Below are 22,020 nucleotides of genomic sequence, written 5' to 3'. Positions count from 1 at the left end.
GGAGGAGAAAACCCACAACAAAACTTGCGTCGCCTAGCTCACGACTCGACTTGAATGGAAGGAGCCTGCGCCCGCGGAGCGCAGCGGCGACTCGGGACAGCGCGTACGGCCGGCGGGGCGCGGCGCGCCGCGGGGGCGCAGCAGGTACCCGGCGAGGGAGGCCGGGTGGGCCAAAGGGTCGGGGCAGAGTCCGGGCGGCGGACTCGGACTTCCCGCCGGGTCCCGATGGTCCCCGCAGCTCCCCCGGGCGGGGCCGCCGCATCCAGTCCACCGGGTGCGCGGCCGAGAGCTCCACGTTGAGAGTGCGACCCCTCCGCGATCGCTACCAGGGCAGGGGCCTTTTCTCCTCTCTGGCTAAAGGCTGGTCCCAGCCCACTGCGCCCCCGCCCCCCCCCCCCCCCCCCGCGTCCCCGTTGCGCACATCTGGAAAGAATCTGCGGGCGGATGGGAGGGGAGGGGGGTGGAAGGACGCGGGCTGGTGACCGGGAATGTGGGGGCAGGTGGAACTGGGGAGGGGCGTGGACCCCTGTACTTGGAGCCCAGGCGTGAGTCTTACTATATCAGCTCACTCCAGCTAGTTCGCCCTTCGCCCGCGTCACAGAGAAACGGAGGCCTAGAGAGGGGCAGAGATATCCTTCCAGGAAGGGCGGACAGGTGAGGCGGTGCCCGCGCGACCACCGCCCGGACCCGCTCGGGGCTCGGCTCCCCAGCCCAGCGCCGCGCACTCCCCAAAGCCAGAGCTCTCAGCTGGCACCTGGTGTCCGTCGGTCTAGCGGCTGCCTCCCCGCTGGGACAGCTGGCCTGAGGGGGCAGGGGTGGGGGGCGGAGCACGAGGAGCTAGGTCGGCGCCCTCCAGCGAAAGCGGCGGAAGTGCGGAGTTGTAGGTCCTTGAACCGCCAGGCTGGGGCTGGGGGTTAGAATACCTGATGCGCCGTCAGGTGGAAGAGGAGGTGGCGGCTGCCGCGAGCTCCTGGCACCGCCGCAACTTAGGGAGAGGAGCAGGCGCGGCATAAGAATGAGAGTGGTGCTGACCGTCCCTGGTCCCCAACGCACAGAGGGATGCGCGCCTAGCGCTTGGAGTGCGTCACGGACCTGTTGAGGCCCGGCAACCTGAGTGGCTGCTCTTGGACTTCGGACAGGCGGGGGAAGATGAATCTCCAAGAGGCACCACTGGCAATGAACCAGGAAGAGCCTCCGGTGGCCATCTCCCCTTTTAGGGACCAGGGCCCAGTCTATCCTAGCCTAGAGTGCAAGTTAAGAAATGTTAGATTCGGGGCGCCTGGGCGGCTTGGTCGGGTTAAGCGCCTGACTTCAGCTCAGATCATGATCTCTAGGTTTGTGAGTTGGAGCCCTGCTTCTGGGGCTCTATGCTGACAGCTCAGAGCCTGGAGCCTGCTTGGGATTGTGTGTCTCCCTCTTTCTCTCTGCCTATCCCCCTACACACACACACATACATACACACACACACACACACACACACACACACACACACACTGTCTCTCTCTGATAAATAAACAAGCTTTTTTAAATTAAAAAAGTGTTAGATTCATATGACTGTTTTCACAAAATCTTGTGGGAGACTACTTTGTCCTTTGTATCTGAATCTTGGGTAAGGGGTAACTAATGGTGGCACCTTTAGGCCTGGTAGAGTCCTACTAAGACCTCTGACCATGACCTGCCTGTTGCCCTTGATGGCTCTCTATCACCAGCACCTTAACAAAGTGGCTGATGCCTTTGGAGACTTGGACCTCCAGTCCATCCTCATCCGCTGCCCCATCCAGTTTACTCTTCTTTATTATTTTTTTTAATGTTTATTTAATTTTGAAAGAGAAAGAGACAGAGCACGAGTGGGGGAAGGGCAGAGAGAGAGGGAGACACAGAATCCAAAGCAGGCTCCAGGCTCTGAGCTGTCAGCACGGAGTCCAAAGTGGAGCTCGAACCCACGAACTGCAAGATCATGACCTGAGCCAAAGTCGGCCACTTAACCAACTGAGCCACCCAGGCACCCCTGTTTACTCTTCTTTAAAGGCACCTCCCTCTTCCCCCATCCCCACACTGTGCCTTTTCTTTTGCCCTTCCCTCTGTCTGGAGTGCTTTTCCTCCCCTTTGTCCATCTGGAGAACTTCTACTCAGTCTTTAAGAGCAGTTCAAGACTCTGGGCAGGAGTCAGAAGACACAAATTCTGGTCCTGGCCTTAATTTCAACGTGCTAATCTATGAACTGAGGGGTTCAGACTAGATAATGCTAGATAATGTTGCAAATCTTTTCCAACTCTGCCTTTCATAAATTCATTTCTTCATTCAGTAAACATTTCCTGAGCACCCACTCCATGCCTGGGGAGTCAGGAAAGGCTTAGCCAAATCTTGGAGGATGCAATGGACCAGGGTGATGTGTGAGCACTGAAGAACTTCCTAACCCAGTCAAAGAGGGGCAACAGCTTCTGGGAGCAGGGGCGTCTGAGTAGGCGTTTGCTGGGGATGGGCAGCGATTGCACTTGCGTTTCCTACCTTTAGAGTAGGAAGATTCTCTCTTAGTGTTGGGATTTCTATTAGCGGCAGTAAGATGCAGCTATCTAGGGCCCAGCACAGAGCAGGTGATTAGTGAATTTTTACTGTTTTGGAGTGGAGGAAGAAGGTGCTGCTAGGGGCTGAGGATCTGTAGCCTGATTTGGGTCTCCCTTCCTCTTCCTTCCTCTAGTCTTGCCTTAATCTCCACTTAAGCCCTTCTGGGCCTTAAGGTTTGGTTCCCTAGGGAAGGCGGGTGGGATGAGAGGCAGCTGGTCCCAGGGTCTTCCTCAGTAACGGTAACCCCGTGTATGTCGCACTAGCCTGATGCCAACAACAGATGCACATGTCATTTCATTTAGTTCTCACGAGGAGCATCCAGATCCATTGCCCAGACCAGTAAATAGAGGCTCAGGCGGTGAAGTGGGCTTGTCCATACTCACACGGCCATCAGGAGTGGAGCCTATGCCGTTCTGTTGCTAAAGCGCTCCCTGATAAAGCGCTTCCTGCAGGCCAAGCTGCCCCTCTCGCTGGCCATTTGCTGTCCCAGAGGTGTAAGCTGTGCCTCACCAGGGAGCTCTCCACTCAGGACATGCCGAGGCCAGGGGCGTACTCTCTCCTTTGTTCTTCCTCCACACAGCTCCAATTCGGCTGAGCACACAGAAGGGGCTTTAGGGGCTTATCTTGCTCAACATTCTTAGAAGAACAACAACAAATCGAGACCCAGATGGGCCACGAAGTGGTCAAGGTCACACAGAAAACCGGGTGGTGGCGCTGGAGCTCCCCAGGATCCCAAGTTGCAGAGGAGGAAGTGGGACTCTTTAGGCCCTGTCTGTTCTTCCTCCCTCTCCTGCAAATCCAGCTCATCTTCTGCATCCCAACACTTGTCTCTGCCCAGACCAGGTTTATTATCCCTTGCCTGTATCATTGCACAGCCTCGGAGAGCACCTCACTGGTCCATCCACAAACCTGCCCATGCCACGCTCCTGCTCTTCAATGCCTCCTCATCTTTCCTAAGATGCTAAGATAAGCATCACTCTCCCTACCCAGGCTTTCAAGTCCCTTCTTGGCCTGGACTGCCTACCCGCCTCACTCCCTGTCCCCAACACCCATCAGACGCTCTAGCCATCTTGGTAGAGGTCACCACATGGGCCCTTTTGCACCTGGGCCTTTGTACATGCTGACCTCCTTGCTTAGATCACTCTTTCCCTTTTACCTGATATTCATCCTTCATGGCTAGATAAGGCATCACTTCTTTTGAGAAGCCTTGTTGATTCCAGGCAAGGTTAGGTCTCCTTGGGGCCCCTATGGATGCTGGTGTCCCCCCGTCACACTTCTGGTGACACGGGAATTATAATACTCAGTTTACACCTATGCCTATTACATCTATGCCAGCACTGCCTAATAGAACCATAATGTGAGCCATAAATGCAAGCCGCATATGTACTGTGAAATTTTCTAGAAGCCAGGTTAAAAAAATGAAATGCAACAGGTAAAATTAATTTTAGTAATTTATTTGAACTCATCCAATGTATGTAATTAATATACAAATAAAAGATATTTTATGAGATATCCTAAATATTAATGATATTTGACATCCTCTTTTGTACTAGTCTGTGGAATCCATGTATATTACGTATTACATGTATAGCACCTCTCAGTTCAGACTGGCCACATTTAAAGTGCTCAGTAGCCACATATAGGCACCACTTTGGACTGTGCAAGTGTGAGCTTCTTAAGGGCAGGAGCCACACCTGAGTGCTCTGTCTGGGTCCTTAGTGTTCAGCTGTGCTTGGCGCAGGGGAGGGCCACGTAGCATTGTGGCTAAGACCCTGGGCTGGGAGCTCAGCTTCACCATTTAACAGCTGTGTTACATTGGCTGATCCCATTGGGCCTCAGCTCCCTCATCTATAAAGTCATGGTGATATTCATCATATTCAATATGGTTCATAATGTTAATATAAACAGATACCATTTATAGATCTTTACAGATGCACGTTAAAGGGGAGGGAGGAAAAATAGCTGGTCTGGTGAGTGCACAGGATCCTTCTCCCTGGCCTCCTGCCCTGATTGATTTGGGGCAAAGTCCCCTCTCCCAGAGCCCTGGTCCGCAGTGGGGTCACACAGACCGGCACAGGTCTGGTCTAATGCTGATGTCTCCAGGGGCTAAAGGTTGTTAGGCTAGTGTGGGTGGGGGGAGGGTTACAGTGTGCATGGAAATGATGGTCTGTAGACTGGCTGAGGATTTATTGACCGTTTGGTCAGGGGATGGGGCAGCAGGGGTACAGAAGGGTGGGCAAAGGGCCAGGCTGCGGTAAGTGTTACTTGCTGCTGCCCACTGCCTCCTGGGACTGGGAGCTTTGTGTGTGCTGGGCTTCCTGGTTTTCTGCCAGGCCGGCGGCTGGGGCCTGAGTCTGCTTAGCCCTCGTAGATCTATACAGAGTCAGACAAGCCTGGCTTCTGCCCCTCTCCTCTCTCCTCCCACTTCTCTCTCTGGGGCTTCCCAGGGCTCACCCAGTTTGGGGTGGAGGATGCGACAGTAGTTATTGTACTGGGCTCTGCTGCCCCCTCTAGACTGAGGGCAGAGAACTTTCCCACCTCACGTTTGTCCCCTGTGCCAGCACAGGGTTGAGGGCAGACAGGATCTCACCTTGGAGAGCTGGCTGAGCCAGCGAGTGAGGCAAAGCAGTGTCTGAAATGCTGCAATGGCCACAGGGCAGCAGGAATTCATAGGAGGCTGGAGTCCATAGATCTAGAGGGAGGTGGGCCTGGGACTGGACTGAAAAGCACAAGAAAGATCTGGACAAGAGAAGGGGAAGCAGCAGTGGGTTCCTAGCCCTGTGCCTACTGTCCCTAACAGGCGAAGTCTGACTCAGCCCCTCCTGCAGGCACCATGGCCCGGAGCAGGGCGCTGCTGTTCCTGTTGCTCTTGCCACCACAGCTGGGACCGGTGAGCACGGTCAGGTCTCCAGGGTTTGGCCAAACTGGTGCCCACAGCCTGAGCCCTGAAGAGAACGAATTCATGGAGGAGCCAGTGTTGGTCCTGAGCCCTGAGGAGCCAGGGCCTGGCCCTGCCCCCACCAACTGCCCCCGAGACTGTGCCTGCTCCCAAGAAGGTGTTGTGGACTGTGGTGGCATCGACCTGCGCGAGTTCCCCGGGGACCTGCCAGAGCACACTAACCATCTGTCTTTGCAGGTGAAGTCGGCATTGCAGCAGCAGTCACCAGGGGCTGCCCTCTGCGCTTGGGGCTCCTGTCCCAGAACCCCAGTACCCGTGGCTCCCCAACCCCAGACACGAGGTGCTAGGGCATTCCCCCCTTGGATGTCCCCATCACAGAGTGACGTGATATTAACAGCTTTGTTTTGCTTGGAGGAGTCCGAGCTGAGGCCTGTAAGCAGAATCAGACCCTGTGAAAAAAGAACACAGATCTGCCTGGCAGCTGCCCCTCTGAATAGACAGGGCGCCCCAGACACTATTATGGGCCAGGAAAACAAGAAAAAGTTGACCCTCATAGATGCTCTGGGGGCTCAGAGGCTAGAGCATTCTCCCCAGCTGAGCTGCAGGCTAGATTTTGATGAGTGGACACTGTTCCAAATGGTGGATACTGAGAGTGCTGATGCTCCCAGCTTTGTGTGGCCCAGAGCTCTGGGGGAGAGAGAGATCATACCCATTTCCAGAGATCAAGCCCAGTGAAGAAAAGTGACCCACCCAGGGTCACCTGAACTGATGGCTCTAGGGTGATGGTGGAGGGAGCCCACGGCCAGGGGAGCCCATGAGGGAAAGGGACAAGTTAAGGACAACACTTATAGTTGGTTCATTCACTCATTTATTCATAAAATGTCTCCTGCGTACATGTTCTACATGTCTGGTGCTATCAGATGCTGGGCATGTAGGGGGGATTTGAACAGCCTGTGGGGGAGGCAGAGATCTAAACAAGTAAAGACAACAGATGGAGACAGAAGGGCTAGTGCTGAGTTGGGGGTGGGGCCAGAGTAGGTCCTAATCCAGCCCCCAATCCAACTCAGGAATGCTTTTGGGGGAAGGTTTTAAAGCATTCCAAAAGGAGTGAGGACCACAGCTTTCCACCCCCCTGAGAGAGGGAGCCAAAAGTCGTTTCTGGCTTGGGGTGGGGAGAATGGGCTGCTGATGCCTGCCACCCAGTGGGAACATGACGGGAGTGGGTCTAGAGGGCACATGGCACTCCAAGTTTGAATTGCCTACATGGAGATGATCATGTCTGGGCTCCTCGTAGGCAGGACGTGCATGCCTGTGGTGGTCACTGCTGTGCCTCCAGTGCCCAGACCCAGGGCCTGTCTGCATGGGGGTGAATCCCAAGGGCGGTGCCCAGCAGAGGGACTGGCCTCTCGGGAGCCTGGCTCCTCACCACCCCTGACCCTTACCCCCACACCCTCTCCCCAGAACAACCAGCTGGAGAAGATCTACCCCCAGGAGCTCTCCAGACTGCAGCGCCTGGAAACTCTGAACCTCCAGAACAACCGCCTGACTTCCCGAGGTGAGGGGTCACCCAGAGCCCAGGCCAGGGGCCTGAGGGGGCGGGGGCACTGGCGTCCGTGGGAGGAGCCCCACCCTGTAGACGCTAGGGTACGGAAAACAGCGGGCTAGGCTGGCAGCAGGGTCTCAAGGCAAGAGGCCCCCTGGGGTAGCCTAAGAGTCACTCCTGGGAATTTCTGAGACCTGGGAGTTGGGTCAGAGGAAAGGCTTGGATTCCCAGGGCCTTTGTCATAGACGCTTTTATTTTTATTTTTTATTAAAACATTTTTTAAATGTTTATTTTTGAGCAAGGGAGAAAGAGCACGGGAAGAGGAGGGGCAGAGAGACACACACACAATAGGAAGCAGGCTCTAGGCTCTGAGCGGTGAGCACTGAGCTAGTCGCGGGGCACAAACTCATAAACCATGAGATCATGATTTGAACCTCAGTCAGATGCTTAACCAACTGAGCCACCCAGGTGTCCCTCTCATAGACTCATATTCACAGAGGCCTTTAGAATCAAAGATGTGCGGAACACTCACATTGTAAAAAGTTACTGTTTTCTGATGATGAAAATAATTTATTATTATAACAGAAAATTTGGAAACATAGAAAACAAAATGGAAAAGAAAAAAAAACCCACTTATAATGCTGCCATGTGGAGTTAATCACTATTGATATTGGGTATGTTTCTTGCTACTTTTTAAAAAGCAGCTTTATTGAGGTATAACTTCTATACTGTAAGATTCACCCAACATAAAATACCATTCGATGAGTTTTGGTGAGTTTACATAGTTGTTCAACCATCACAATTCAATCTAGTCTTTTTGTGTTTTTTAATTCATAGCTGAGCTTACAGTTTAGATATTGTGACTATCATAACTGCTTTGTTCCACTTAGCAGTTAGCACAGCAGCATTTTTCATGTTGCGAAAAGCCCTCAGTGGCCATCACTTTGCACGGCGGCAGCAGGGTATTCCACAGAGGGACCCTGCACGGTTTATGTAACTGTTCCTTCTCTTAGACACTTGGGCGAGTCCCAGCATCTGAGGGTCTGGGAGCCCAGAACTGAGTGTCAGAGGCCGGCCTCATGACTGGAGAAGGGCCAGTTTGGCTGGGCTCCCAGTGACAGCCGAGTCCTGACACACAGCTGCCGGCTGGGACAGGGATGGGCCAGGTGGTGGGGGGCCACCGGGGCCACAGCTCTGCCCTGCCATGGGGCTGGGTATGAGGAGGGTCAGGGACCCTAGGGCTGCATCTGAGGAAAGCACTCCTTCCTGATGGGGAAGGGTGGGGCTGGGCCATCTGCCCCGTGGCCTGACCTTATGAGGACCCATTCCCACCTGGGTGCCCCTGAGCAGGTGAGGAATTGGTCATTTGTGAATAGACACTGTCTACCTGCTCCTCTGAGCCGGGGCCCGAGGGAGCAAGGGGAAAGAAAACAGGGCTGGACAGGCCTGCTGGGACTGGTGGGAAGGGAGCAGAACCCAACCTGCCTCTGGGAGGGCCCTCCCAGTCCTGGCAAGTGGGGTGGGCACTGGGGGGTTGGTGGTAGAGTGCTCCCCTGTAGCATCTCCTTCATCCAGGGCTCTGACCGATGCCTGTCCTTTGAAGGGCTCCCAGAGGAGGCGTTTGAGCATCTGACCAACCTCAATTACCTGTACTTGGCCAATAACAAGGTAAGGGGCCCCCCTGGTGTCAGGGGGCTGAGCTCAGGTCGCTGGGTCCCCATTGCTGCTCAGACATGGTCCTGGTGAGACCTCACACCTACTGCAGGGCATCAGAGTGGTCAGATAATGAAATCCGAGGCCATAGCGTTACGGAAGCACAGGAAGGTGATAGCAACTTGGAGGGCTTCCTGGAGGAGATGGCATTTGAGCAGGGCCAGGAAGGGTAACAAGATTTCAGCCAGGGGCCCTAGGGGGAGGCACTGCCAAAGAGAGAGCATGAGAAAAGGCACACAGGCACTCAACTTAAAAATATTTGTAGTGTCCCAGGGTTCTGTCCTGGCCCCTTTTCTCTGAGGTCTCTTGAGGTGACCCCCCCCCCAGGCTTTAGCACCCATCTACATCATGGCCATGTCCAGTGGTAGCCCCCAGTCCTTTCCACTCCTCCCATGTGAGACTCAAAGATCCACCTGCCTCCTCGACATCTCCACTAGATGTCTAATGGACGTAGAACTCTGCTTCCCTCCCATGGCCCCCAAACCCCAACCTCCTGTGGCCTTCCCCCCCATAAAGGCCATCTCCAACCACCTATGTGAGCCACAAATCCAGGGTGCTTTGCTCACCCATGCTCAGTCCCACTGCACACCCTCGGCTCCCCTCCGGCCCTGGTCCCCCAGCCCACCCAGGACGACCCTGCTTCCCTGTTTGCTCCTCCTTCTCCTCAGAGCAGCCAGAGTGATCTTCAAAAACCACGCCTGCTTCTACCCCTCCAACCCGCCTTCCCCATCTCAGAGCTCCTGGGGCTTCACTGGGGATGAAGGCCACACGTCTCCCCGTGGGGGGGGCGGCTGTGTGTGGGGCTTGCCTGCCTCCCTCAACTCCTGTTCCCACTCACTCCTCCTCCAGCCCCCAAACCTGGCAACCCCCAAGCACGGCCTACACCTGCTGCCCCTGCTGCCGTGGGTGCTCTCCCCTCAGGTGGCATTAACGGTGCCTTCATACCTTAAGTGTCACCTGTTCCCCAAGCACCCAACTAATTCTCTGCCTTCAGCCTGGTTCAACTCATTATCACTTTCGGATACCTTGTTTATTGTCTTCTCCTTTAAGATGTAATCTTGGGGGTGGGGTGGGGGTGGAGGCGCTTCTCTGTCTTTTCCCAGGACCCGTCCAGCACCTGGCCCCATGCCTGCAGTGTGGCACACTCAGGGACTACTGCTGAATGAGTGAAGGCTAGACCCTGGGCGGGGGGTAGTCCGGGGAGTGTGGGTGCTCACTGTAGCTGCACAGAGGGTTGGGGAGCAGTGAGGGGGGGGGACCAGGAGGACAGGCCTAGAAGGCTTTGAATGTTTAGGGCTGTGGGGGGCCAGGGCTGTGGGGGGTCAGGGATGTTCTGTTTTTGTATTATCAGGGCAATGGGGTGGGGTTCCAGGTTAGAAAGACGGCTCTGGTTGCAAGGAGGAGCCCAGAGGAGCAGCGGGCTGTGGGATCCAGAGCCGGCCTCTGCCCTCCATTGGTCTTTCTGCCCCAACTCTTCCCTTCCCAGCTGACTTTAGCACCCCGATTCCTGCCAAACGCCCTGATTAGCGTGGACTTTGCTGCCAACTATCTCACCAAGATCTACGGGCTCACCTTTGGCCAGAAGCCAAACTTGAGGTCAGAGGTCAGACAAGGGTCCTGGGCTCAGGCTGGGGAAGGGGGAGGAGCTGAGACAGATATTCCCAGCCCTGAGGAGGCGGGCAGAGACCAGATCCTGGAGGAGGGGCATGCTGGACAGTGCAGGCGAGATGCCCTTGCTCAGGGCTGTGGGGAGGGATGCTCGCCGGCTGCAGGCAGGGTCTCAGGCTCTGAGGGCTGGAAGACATCAGTCCAAGAGGTGAGGACAGAGAGTGATGACTACAGAACTGTGGGGAGCTGGGTGAAGGTCTTTCCCTCCTTCCCCAGCCCCCAAGGGAAGGAAGCATCTTCCAGCAGACAGAGCTGCCCCTCGCTGAGAGCTGCTTTGGGAAGAGTAGCACAGATGTGTGAGCAGGGCAGGGTAGTTTTCGGGGGTACTGACCCCTGGTGCTGCTTTCATCCCTGAATCTGTCATCTCACTCAATTCTCTCCATCCCTGAAAGGAGCCAGGGTCACTGTGCATGGTCCCATCCTACAGATGAGAAGGTTGAGGCCAAGAGAGGCTACACAGCAAGAATGAGTTATATTTTCTATGTTTAGAATATCTTTTATTTCTCTTATTTCTTATCTTTGCTCCTTCTAGTATGTCAGTTCCAAGAGGGCAGGATCTAGTTGGTTGTGTCCACTGCTTATATCTTCAGAGGCTAGAACAGTCCTGGCACACAGGAGGACTCACTATATATTTGCTGAATGAATGAGAGGTCATCTCTGAAACAGGCCCTATACTGGACATTGAGACAAAGAGGTGGCAGGGATAGCCCCATGTGTGGGAAGTCCCACAGAACTCAGAGCCAGCTGCTTGGGGTTGGCACATGTGACTCTAGGGCTGCAACAGTCAGGGATGACTGAGAACCTTGAAGGGTGTGGAGGAGCAGAGACTGGGGGTCAGGAAATCCTATTTCTGCCACTGACGTGTGGGGCTGCCTCCTTGGTCTCCTTGGCTCCTTGGCTGTATAGGGGGCAATGGACAAGGTGGGGACTGAGGTTCTTCAAATGGGAGGAGGGTGTCCCGGGCCCAGGCCTGAGCTGAACAAGGTCTGAAGGCTCATCACATGAGCTGGTGGGAAGAGGGGTGGGCATGGCTGGGTGAGGACCTGTGCCCCCTCCCTTAGGTCCGTGTACCTGCACAACAACAAGCTGGCGGACGCCGGGCTGCCCGACCACATGTTCAATGGCTCCAGCAACGTCGAGATCCTCATTCTGTCCAGCAACTTCCTGCGCCACGTGCCCAAGCACCTGCCACCTGCCCTCTACAAACTGCACCTCAAGGTGGGAGGGAGAGCATGGGGATGGGCAGCAAAAGAGCAGGGTCCTGCAGTGGGGGAAGAGCCTAGGCCCATACAGGCACCACGGTGAGGCTGTGGGGCCTTGGGTGCACGCCGCCGCAGGCCACAGTGTCCACTGTGGGGAATGAAGCAGAGGCCTGGGTACCTGGTCATCAGTATCACATACCACAGGCTCCAGGCTTGGGCCTCCTCCCATGGCTCCCCCAGACTCCTCTCCACATCTCATTCCAGGGCTCCGCCCTTGCCCCTCAGCTGTTTCTCATTCTCCCCTCCCCACTGTCCTACCGCCTCAGAACAACAAGCTGGAGAAGATCCCACCAGGTGCCTTCAGTGAGCTGAGCAACCTGCGTGAACTGTACCTGCAGAACAATTACCTGACTGACGAGGGTCTGGACAATGAAACCTTCTGGTGAGCCCCACCTGGGCCCTCCGTGTGAGCATGGTAACCGGGAAGCTGCTCCCTGGGCCCACCCAGCCGGGTCCTCTTATACACCCCCGTTGCCCACCTGTACCCACCCCCCCAGGTTCCTGGAGGAGGAACTCTGGGCTTGTGCCTGTGCTGACATGTCTGTCCCCCACAACAAGGGATGTGTATAGAGAAGGCCTGCCTCAGTTCCAGAGGGGCATCTTCAGAGGCTGGCTTCTTGGTACAAAGTTGAACCTGGAATGTACTTGTTGGACTACATACATTTTCATTCTTTAGGGCCCAGGATAGCCACAAAAAGCCTCAAACAATTGGTCTTCAAATTGACTTCTAAGTGCCAGAAACCATGCTAGAATTCTTCCTTCACCAGTGTGTCATTGAATCAACCCCAGCACGGGCTCCGAGAGGACTGAGGTCCCCTAGTCAGCTAGCGGCAGAGCCGTGATGAGTTAGAGGCCATCTTCCTTGGGAGTAACGGTGGAAGCAAACACCGTGGGCGTCTGCCAACCATCCTCATTCCTTCTCGCCCCAGGAAGCTCTCCAGCCTGGAGTACCTCGATCTGTCCAGCAACAACCTGTCGCGGGTGCCGGCGGGGCTGCCGCGCAGCCTCGTGCTCCTGCACCTGGAGAAGAACGCCATCCGCAGTGTGGACGCAGACGTGCTGACGCCCATCCGCAGCCTTGAGTACCTGCTGCTGCACAGCAACCAGCTGCGCGCGCGCGGCATCCACCCGCGGGCCTTCCAGGGCCTGAAGCGGCTGCACACGGTGCACCTGTACAACAACGCTCTGGAGCGCGTGCCCAGCGGCCTGCCCCGGCGCGTGCGCACTCTCATGATCCTGCACAACCAGATCACTGGCATCGGCCGTGAAGACTTTGCCACTACCTACTTCCTGGAGGAGCTCAACCTCAGCTACAACCGCATCACCAGCCCGCAGGTGCACCGGGACGCCTTCCGCAAGCTGCGCCTGCTGCGCTCCCTGGACCTGTCCGGTAACCGGCTGCACACCTTGCCACCAGGGCTGCCGCGCAATGTGCATGTGCTCAAGGTCAAGCGCAATGAACTGGTGGCCCTGGCCCGCGGAGCGCTGGCCGGCATGGCCCAGCTGCGTGAGCTCTATCTCACTGGCAACCGGCTGCGCAGCCGCGCCCTGGGCCCCCGAGCCTGGGCTGACCTTGCCCACCTCCAGGTAAGGGGGAGGGAAAAGCGGCTGGGTCACGGCCGTGGGAGACGGTACTGGCACGGTTGTTCTGAACCCACCCATCTTCTGGGCCCAGGTGAGGGGTGAGGTAGGAGGGCCTGGCCGTGGGGGTGTTGGGGTGGGGCGGCTGGACCAGGAAGAGGACGGCTGGCAGGCCAGGATACAGAGCTGGTATGGCCAGGCTGAGCTCAGCACCTGCAGATACAGGCTTGAAGAGTGCTGTGGGGACAAGGGGAATATGGCTGCAGGTGGGCCCACAGTTCAGGAGGATAGGTAGGGGGTGGGACAGGGCACTGGAGAGTCAGCTCACCCACCTGAAGGCTCAGGAACCCATCTGAAGACTGGGAGAGGCTGGGCTGGGGGGAGCAGAGGGGGCGAGGCCTAGGAGGCAGGCTGGCCTCATCAACCACAGAGGGCTGGAGACATGCTGGGCTGCTCGGTGGCTGTGGCTTTGCTGTGGCCACAGCTGGAGTCAGGAGGGGTATGTGACGGTGAGTGAAACCTCCAACTCAGTGGGGGCTGAAAGGGAACTTGAGAAACCTGGGAGGCAGGGCCTAGGTTCTGCTAGCTCAGGAGCTGCCCTATGGGGGCCCCTTCCCTACATGTCCCCTCCCTCTCTCTCAGGGCTCTGCTCAAATGTCACCTCCTTGGGAGGTCTTCCTTCACCACCTATCAGCCTCCTCTGCTTGGTTTTTCTTCTTAATCCTCATCCCTTCTGGGCATGAGGTCACCATCTGCTGTTTGTTGCCTGCTCTTCTGCTAGAATCTGCACCAGGCATTTTAGTGTGTGGTTCACAGTACCTCGGTGTGGTAGGCTCGCTGTGCATGTTTTTCTGGGCAGTTGTCAGGGTGAGGATGTCTGAGGGAAATTCAGGGAGGAGCCCACAGAGTGGGGGGCGGGAAGGTGGGGCCCAGCCCTGAGGGCAGGGCAGGGGTAGTTGGGGGTAGGCAGCTGGCCCTGCAGGAGCAGCTATTAGCCAGGGTCTCTCCTCACCCAGATAGCCCCACGGGTGCCAGACGCCGGGATGCAGTCACCTCGCTAGTCCCTGCTGCTCTTCCTCAGGAGCCCGATCTCAAGGAGCTCAAAGCTCATTGTCCTCCCCTCCACACTTGTTCCTCTTGCTGCATTTTCTTTAAAAAATTTTTTTTAAGGTTATTTATTTTGAGAGAGAGAGAGAAAATATGAGCAGGGGAGGGGCGGAGGGAGAGTGAGAGAGAGAGAATCCCAAGCAGACTCTGCACTGTCAGCAGAGAGCCCTACATGGAGCTCGAACTTATGAACTACAAGATCATGACCTGAACTGAAGGCAGACTCTTAACCCACTGAGCTGCTAGATGTTGCTTTGCTGCATTTTCTATCTCACTGAAGCAGGTGTCAGCAGGAACCTGGAAGCTGCCCTTGCCACCCCCTTTTTGACACCACTTGCCCGCCAACACCCATTGTTACTAAACTCTGCCAGTTCTACCATCACCTCTCTCTCTCTCTCTTTTAATATTTATTATTTTTGAGAGAGACAGAGTAAAAGCGAGGGAGGAGCAGAAAGAGGGAGACAGAATCTGAATCAGGGTCCAGGCTCTGAGCCGTCAGCACAGAGCCCAACATGGGGGTCAAATTCATGGAATATGAGATCATGACTGGAGCCAAAGTCAGACGCTTAACAGACTGAACCGCCCAGGTGCCCCTCCCATCACATCTCTTAACTCCTCTCCATCCCTGCTGCCCACACCCCAGGCCAAGCCGCCCCCGTTTCTCACCTGGACCCTAGCTCCAGAGGAGCTCTCCACTCTCTCACACTGTATGCAGTTAGTAGGTATCTTGAAAAACGCTCACCTTACACTCCTGCTCAGAACTCTCTGTGGGTCCCCATTGCTTAGAGCCCAGACCAGAACCCTCGCCACAGCTCTCAGGACTGGTTTGCCTCTGCTCCTGGCTGAGCCCCTTGGCTTCCCAGGCATACTGGCTTCACTTACACTGGCCCCGCTGCTGGAAGCATTGCACCCTGGGAGCACCTGCTCACTCATTCGTGCCACAGCCTGTCCTGGGCCTCCACCACATACAGACGCAGCTCTAGAACTGAGGACCTGACAGGGAGTAAGGCAGATGGAGGGTCATTACCATCCTGGAGCCTATAGTACACCTAAGACTTAGTTCAGGTGTCCTCTCCTTCAGGAAGCCCCCAGCGATGGGCAGGTGTGTGAATCCAGACAGGGAGGAAGTGTCTGGTGGGGGGATTCCTCCTCACACTGTTGGATCTTTCTATAAGCAGCTGCCCCCACGGCTGCAGAGCCCCCGCCTGTGCTGGCTGCTGCACTCCCCTGACCCAGGGCTGGGTCAGGCCACTCCCCTGGGTTCCCTCAACACAGCCAGGTCCACCAACTGCCATTGTCAGACTCTGTGTGCATGTCCTCCACTGCCCTGACCTCCAGTGCCAGAGGCAGCTTCTCAGTGGACCCATTTCCCCGGCACCTGTGGGCGGGCACGAGGATGTTTGGAATGAACGAGGAAGTGAGGAAGTGCAGAGCTGTGTGGACCGAACACAGCGGGGAGCAGGGAGGGGAGGTGACTGGGAGGCTCTCTAAGGTGTGTGAAGCTGGTTTTGCCCCTTGAATCTTGAACCTAGATTCATGGCCCCCAGTTTCCTGCCTCTGAGCCCCAGCCTGTCAGGGTGAGGAAGGGAGATTAGAGATGACGGAGTCCCACCTGTGCCTGCACAGGTGTGTGTCCGAGCGAGTGTGTGTTGACAGCCTGAGGGGCAGGCAGGGAGCCGGCCCATGCACGTCCAGGCCTCCTGCCTACTGCACGTTTGCTCTGCTCTCTGGGAAGACCATCCTGTTTCCCCGCCCACCTGCCTCCTGGACTCCAGGCATGTGATCCCAGGACTGACCAGCCTAGGTCAGTGGGCCTTGAACCCTTGCTCTTGGTTCCTGCCCATATGGCCTCCGGAAGCCACAAACGAGCAGCCCTTGCTGTGTGGACCCCACCCCCACCCTCATCTGGGACCAGTGTGGGGATATTGAAACCCTAGAGGATCTCGGGACTCTGCCCTTCTGGGATCTTCAGTCTGATGGGAGTGACAGGTGTGCTAAGGAGGAAGGACTGTGACACTCCGACATCTTGGCTGTGAATTGATGTGGGAAGACAGAAGGAGCTGGGTAGGAGATATAACAGATGAAGCGTTTGGAGTCAAGTGCATTGGGTTCCAGCCTCCTTCAGGCTGTGTGGCCTTGGACAGACCTCTGTTTCCCTTCCTGGAAAATGGGGATAGTTATAGGTCCCACCTCACAGGGTTATCATAGGCCAGGGGCTTGGTGGGATCTTTGCAAGATGTTAAGTGTTTTGACTCCCCTGGTCACCCAAATAGTTGCTGGACATCGCTGGGAATCAGCTCACGGAGATCCCTGAGGGGCTCCCGGAGTCACTGGAGTACCTGTACCTGCAGAACAACAAGATTAGCACAGTACCTGCCAACGCCTTCGACTCCACGCCCAACCTCAAAGGCATCTTTCTCAGGTAGGAGGGCCCCTGGGGCCCTGCGCATGCCCCCTCTGCCTTCAGCCCTGGCTCTAGGGAGATAGTTGAGGCATATGAGAACAGCTCCTGGGTAGAGGTCAGTGTTCGAAGCCTGGCTTCACTGCTTACAGGCTGTGTGACCCTGGGTACATCACAGAACCCCCCGAGCCTCTGGGTCCTCAGCTCTCTGGCCAAGGTTTCTAAGTTTGTAAAAGGGCTTCAGGAACTTTAAAAAGCAGTGCACGTGGGCGTTACTGATGTTACTGTGGCAGGAAGGGTTACCAGGGAGCACAGGTGATCACTGTGCCCACAGCTGGCCAGGCTGTGCCCTGGGCCTCAGACCCAGGATAGCAGGTGCTCAGGCCCTTGCTGAGCTCTGGGGGTTTAGAATGATTCTAATGGGGGAGCCAACTCCCCCAGGAAATGAGGGGCTTTGGTACAGTAGAGTCAGGGTGGTTCTTCCCAATACCCTACCTAACCATCCCCTCGACTCAGAGAGAAGGGACAGATCTGAGATGGCAGAATGTGCATGCCCAGGGGATTTGTGGTCCAGAAGGCCCCAGCCTGGGGTGGGGTGGAGTGTGACCTATGCCTTGGCTCCTGTGGGGGACTAAGGCACAAAGAATTGAGGGGGCCTGATATCAGAGCCCAGCCTCTGCCTCCTTTCAACCCAGGTGCATCCCTGGCCCGGCTTCCCCCTGGTCTTGCCTGTGTGCCACCCCACACCAGGCTCCAAAGTAACCCCAGGCTGGCAGCACCAGGGCCTCAGGCCTCAGGGTTAATCCCAGAGGGAGGTAATCCCAGGCTGAAAGGAGGCACCCGTTTCCTCCACTCCCAAATCTTACAACATTTGCAGATGGGGACCTTCCTCTCTGATGAGTGGCCCAGGGTCCGCTACTGCCCCGCCAAGCTGTGGCCACACTGAATACCTGGGACTTTTCATGACATGCCATGTTTCTCAGCAGCCCCCACACACCTTTTATGCTTACTGTGCCATCGTGCTGGAGAGGGTGTTCCCTCCCCTTTACCGTCTAGGCTGGGTGGGTGTGGGGCCTCTGAGGGGGAGGCCCCTGGCACTGACCCCACGTGGGTGGCCTGCACAGGTTTAACAAGCTGGCTGTGGGCTCCGTGGTGGAAAGTGCCTTCCGGAGGCTGAAGCATCTGCAGGTCTTGGACATAGAAGGCAACTTTGAGTTTGGTGACGTTTCCAAGGACCGGGGCCAGTTGGAGGAAGAGGATGAGGAAGACGAGGAGGATGAGGAGGAGGAGGAGGAAAGGCGATAGTGACAGGGTGAACCGGATTTGACATAGGTAGGTGGTCTGGGTGGGGATGCACTGACCTCTCCCCACCGGCTTCCTGTCCCTGACCCCAGTATGGGCCCTGGGTGAGAGGCTGGCAAGGCTGTGGGAGGCCAGAGCAGTCCAGGGAACTCACCCTGATGGGACACGCACAGGTGCCAGGATGGTGGAAGCAGGGAACGGATGTGGGGGCCCAGGAGGAGGCTACTGTGGTGATCCAGGTCAGAGGTGATGGGGTGGGCAGTGAAGATGCAGACATACAGAAGGCCTGAAGAGGTTTGCGGGAGGGACAGGCCCCCAGGTCTAGCTGGAGTTCCGGGTGGACAATAGTGCGGGGGAGCAGGTTTGTTGAGGCGGTGGGGATGTTGAGTTAGATGGGCCTGGGATGTGCTCAGGGAGGTGCCCAGGGGTGGGCTGGATATGTGGGTCTGGGGCCGCGGGGTGAGCTCTGGCCTGAGATGGCTGTCCGGACATTATCAGCCTGGAAGTGGTCGTAAGGCCACAGGAAGCTCGGGGAGCTCACTTGGGGAGAGTGACAGGCCATGGCCAGCCGCAAGGGAGGCTGCAGAAGGGGCTGACACAGAGCGGCGAGGGAAGGGGTAGGACAGAGGCAGATTATGTACGTGTGCAACACAACCACCCTACATGTGCACCGACACACATGTACCTGTGCTCCCACATGTCCAAACATGCATACATGTGCACGTATAACACTCAGAGCACAGAGCGCACACAGACACACATGCATGTACTCCATGACGCATTCACAGGCACAGGACACGCATATGCACACACACACACATACATGCATGTGACTACACACGTGCATCCCCATGCACACAGGTCCTGGTGGAGAGAGCAGCGGTGTCAGTGCTGCTGAGAGGCAGGTGGAGGTGAGCACTGTCAAGGGCCCACCAGATTTATCCACAAGAAGGTCACCCATGACCTTGTGGGGGAGCAGCCTCAAGTGCAGTAGCTAGTAAGGAGTGGATCCAAGGAGCACAGACAACTCTGTCAAGTTTGGCTGTGAAGGGATGAGATGAGAAGGTGGCAGGGGGAAGGGGTGTGGAGTTCAGGAGGGACTCTGTTTACCTTGCACCCTTTTCAGAAACAGAGCTGATGGGAGCGGGGCTGGCCCGGAGGGGGAGTTAAAGATGTAAGAGAGGAGAGCAGGGAGAAAAGCTAGCCCTGTGGACACAGCAGGAGGCACTGGCTTTGGCAGGAGGCTCAGTCCTTCCACTGTGTCAGGAGGGATGGAGGACTGAGTGGCTGCAGTCACACACAGGGTAGTGGCATGGTGGCTGAACATGAAGTCACATCAGCCTGATGCCTTCAGCCTTCTGTTTTCTCTGTGCAACAGGAGGTGCTCAGCAGACCGGGGTGGGTGTGGAGAAGATGGACCATTGGATCCATCCATGGCTGGGTTTTTGGCCAGGTGTGTGGGACAGAAGGGTAAGGCACAAGGACGTTGAGGGTGTTGGCAAGAGAATGGCTGCAGTTGTGGTCAGGCTGGGAAGGGAAGGAGGTGCAGACAGAAGGAGGTGGGCAGGGCTTCTGAAGAGGGACGCCGGAGTGTTGGCAGTGTGGTGAGTAGCCGGGAAGAGAGGTGTGGTCAGAAGGGAATATTAGAATGAGCTGAGCTGGGGGTCACAGGGTCAGTCTGTGGCCATGCGAATGGGCCCCTAGGCCACTGTTAGGACCCTGAATTGAATCAGCAGCTTGGGTCGGAGAGGAGACTTGAGGGGGGTGGTGAGGACCCCATGGGCAGATGACAGAGGGAGGTGCGGCTGACAGACGTGTGTGCATGGGGGCGGTCATCCCAGCACGGAGAACAAGGCTCTTGGGAGTCCCCTTCCTCTGTTCCCGGGGCCCAGGAGTATGAAGTGGGGACCCTTCTCTCTAGGCACTGTCCTCAGGTCAGTGACGGGGGGTGAACAGCTGTCCAGTGAGGATGCTATAGCCCTCACTGAGGGGGCTGGGGAGTCCTGGGATAGGAGAGAATCTGTCCCCCCTGAAGGACATTGGCCTCGGTCAGGTCTGTTGAGTGGGACCTGGGAGAGGCCCTGGGGAGTGACGAGAGGGACCAAAGGCCCTCTAGTCAATACCAGGCCTGGTCACAGCTGCCAGAACTCCTTTCAGTGGGTAGCCTGCTGGTTCTGGGCTCCCAGGGGCAACTCAGTCACCTAGCCCTCCTAGAGTCCCCTCAGGGGGGCCCCCTAGCTCTAATTCACCTCCCCACAGCTGGCACTCCTGCCCTGGCCTCCCTGACTCTCCTACGTGTTCTGCAGGACAACGGACCGCCAGACCCCTTTCTGCAGCACATGCCTGTGCCCTGTGAGCCCCACTCTGCCATGCTCACAGACACACCCAAGGCCGCCCTCACCAGCCACCCCACACCCCACTGCCGCAACACAGGCTGGACACACAGTGTCCCATCCCTCCTTGCTTCTGTAGCACCCCACCGCCACACACGTGCAGGCAACGTGACACACCCACACACTTCCGGCTGCACGGAGCGAGCCCGCCATACAGTTGCACTCTCCGTCCCACGCCCTCCATTGCCATCATGCCCTTGGACTCCTGTAGACTCAGGGAAGGGTCTGACCCTGCCCTGGCACTCATGGGTGCCTGCTCCCCTTGCCTTGGACCTGCATGTGCGCACCCACGTGGACACACGCACGCGCGCACACACACACACACACACACACACACACACACACACACACACACACGAGTCACATGAAAACAGCCCTCTGTGGCCGACATATCTTGCCCCAGCCAGAACTGGCCAGAACAGCTTGCCACCAGCTCATCCGCCTGTTCGTCCATCCACTGGAGAAGACAGAGTTACCTTGGTGCCCTCTGTGGCCAGGTGTCCGCCACCCTCTGGAACTCACAGAAGCTGACTTTTGTTCCTTTTCCTCCCTTTGGGGACAGGAACCTTTGGGACTGCTGCCCTGTCCTGCCTGCCCTGACTCCCAGCTGCCCAGGCAGTCTCTCCCTGCCAGGCCCTGGCCGGCCACAGGCATGTCTGTGATGGGAAACCCCACGGAGGCCAGAGGGACGATGTCCTGGGTTTCTGGGGCCGTGGACAGGAGTGAGGCGGAGGGGCAGTGCCAGGCAAGGAGGAAGGGCCCAGCTGCCCTGATGACATACCTTTTTTATTCTTTGGGCCTGTGGGATGTTTTGGGTGCCTTGGGTTTTTAAATTCTTTTTTAAGAAAAAATGATAAAAAAAACAAAACTGATTTTTCTTGTTATAGAAAAACTAATATAAAAGCATTACCCCTTTCTGGCAGCCTATGGCCATGTCTGCGTGTGCTTCCTGCCAGGTGCCGGGCTGGGCCAGCGCCTGGCTGGGTGGGCAGGATACATGCACCTCAGGGCCTTTTCGGACCAGCAGGAATCAGCACGAAGTTCCATTCTTGGGCCCACAAAGTACTCACACAGGCAGAGGTCCAGGGACTCAGGGTTTAGTCACAGGTGAGGAGACCTGGGGGCATGTGCGGCCATCAGCTTGGTGGGGGTCGGAGGGTCTGGCTAGCACCGCCACACTGGGCTTGTGAGCTCACTCTGCACTTGCACAGGCTGAGCGTCAGCTCACCCGCAGGACCACCTGTGCACTGAGTGGCCACTACTGATGGGGTGTGTCCCCAGGGTGGCCGGGATGAGAAACGGACTAGAGGCAGGCCTGAGACCTAGAGCAGGGTCTACTTGGGGGCCCAGGTCCTTGCAGGCCTGCCCAGGGAAGAGGTGACGGACACGCCTAGTGCCCCCACCACCCCTAACAGTGTCAGAGCTGGAACTGGAAGGCAGCCCCCGGCTCAGAGCACAGTTGGTGAGATGCCCAGGAAACACTGACCTCCCACTACTGGAGGTGTGCAAGCATGCGCCCGTCAAGCCCAATAAAAGCAGATTCCTGCCTTGTGGTGGGCCAGGCTCCATTGCTAAAAGGGCCTTAGA

General features: G+C 56.7%; 1 protein-coding gene across 3 annotated transcripts; it reads left to right on the top strand.

The window, feature by feature from the left end:
• Window positions 1–24: 24 nt before the first annotated feature.
• PODN (podocan) lies at window positions 25–21,360 on the top strand. 3 transcript variants are annotated; one of them, XM_029947594.1, is made up of 11 exons: window positions 25–144; window positions 5,365–5,700; window positions 6,925–7,018; window positions 8,610–8,674; window positions 10,206–10,315; window positions 11,449–11,605; window positions 11,916–12,031; window positions 12,579–13,236; window positions 16,611–16,759; window positions 17,863–18,070; window positions 20,347–21,360. In XM_029947594.1, exons 1-10 carry the CDS (start codon window positions 55–57, stop codon window positions 18,041–18,043), a joined length of 1,956 nt encoding a protein of 651 aa, XP_029803454.1. In that variant the 5' UTR covers window positions 25–54; the 3' UTR covers window positions 18,044–18,070; window positions 20,347–21,360. The 3 variants fall into 3 exon arrangements, with proteins under 3 accessions (XP_029803454.1, XP_029803455.1, XP_029803456.1); XM_029947595.1 differs by having other exon boundaries at window positions 20,300–21,360; XM_029947596.1 differs by having other exon boundaries at window positions 122–144; window positions 5,393–5,700.
• Window positions 21,361–22,020: the final 660 nt, after the last annotated feature.

This window comes from Suricata suricatta, chromosome 8 (assembly GCF_006229205.1).
Source record: "Suricata suricatta isolate VVHF042 chromosome 8, meerkat_22Aug2017_6uvM2_HiC, whole genome shotgun sequence".
Taxonomy (NCBI): domain Eukaryota; kingdom Metazoa; phylum Chordata; class Mammalia; order Carnivora; family Herpestidae; genus Suricata; species Suricata suricatta.
Note: the sequence above shows the minus strand (reverse complement) of the source record. Positions and strands in the feature narration are given on the sequence as shown.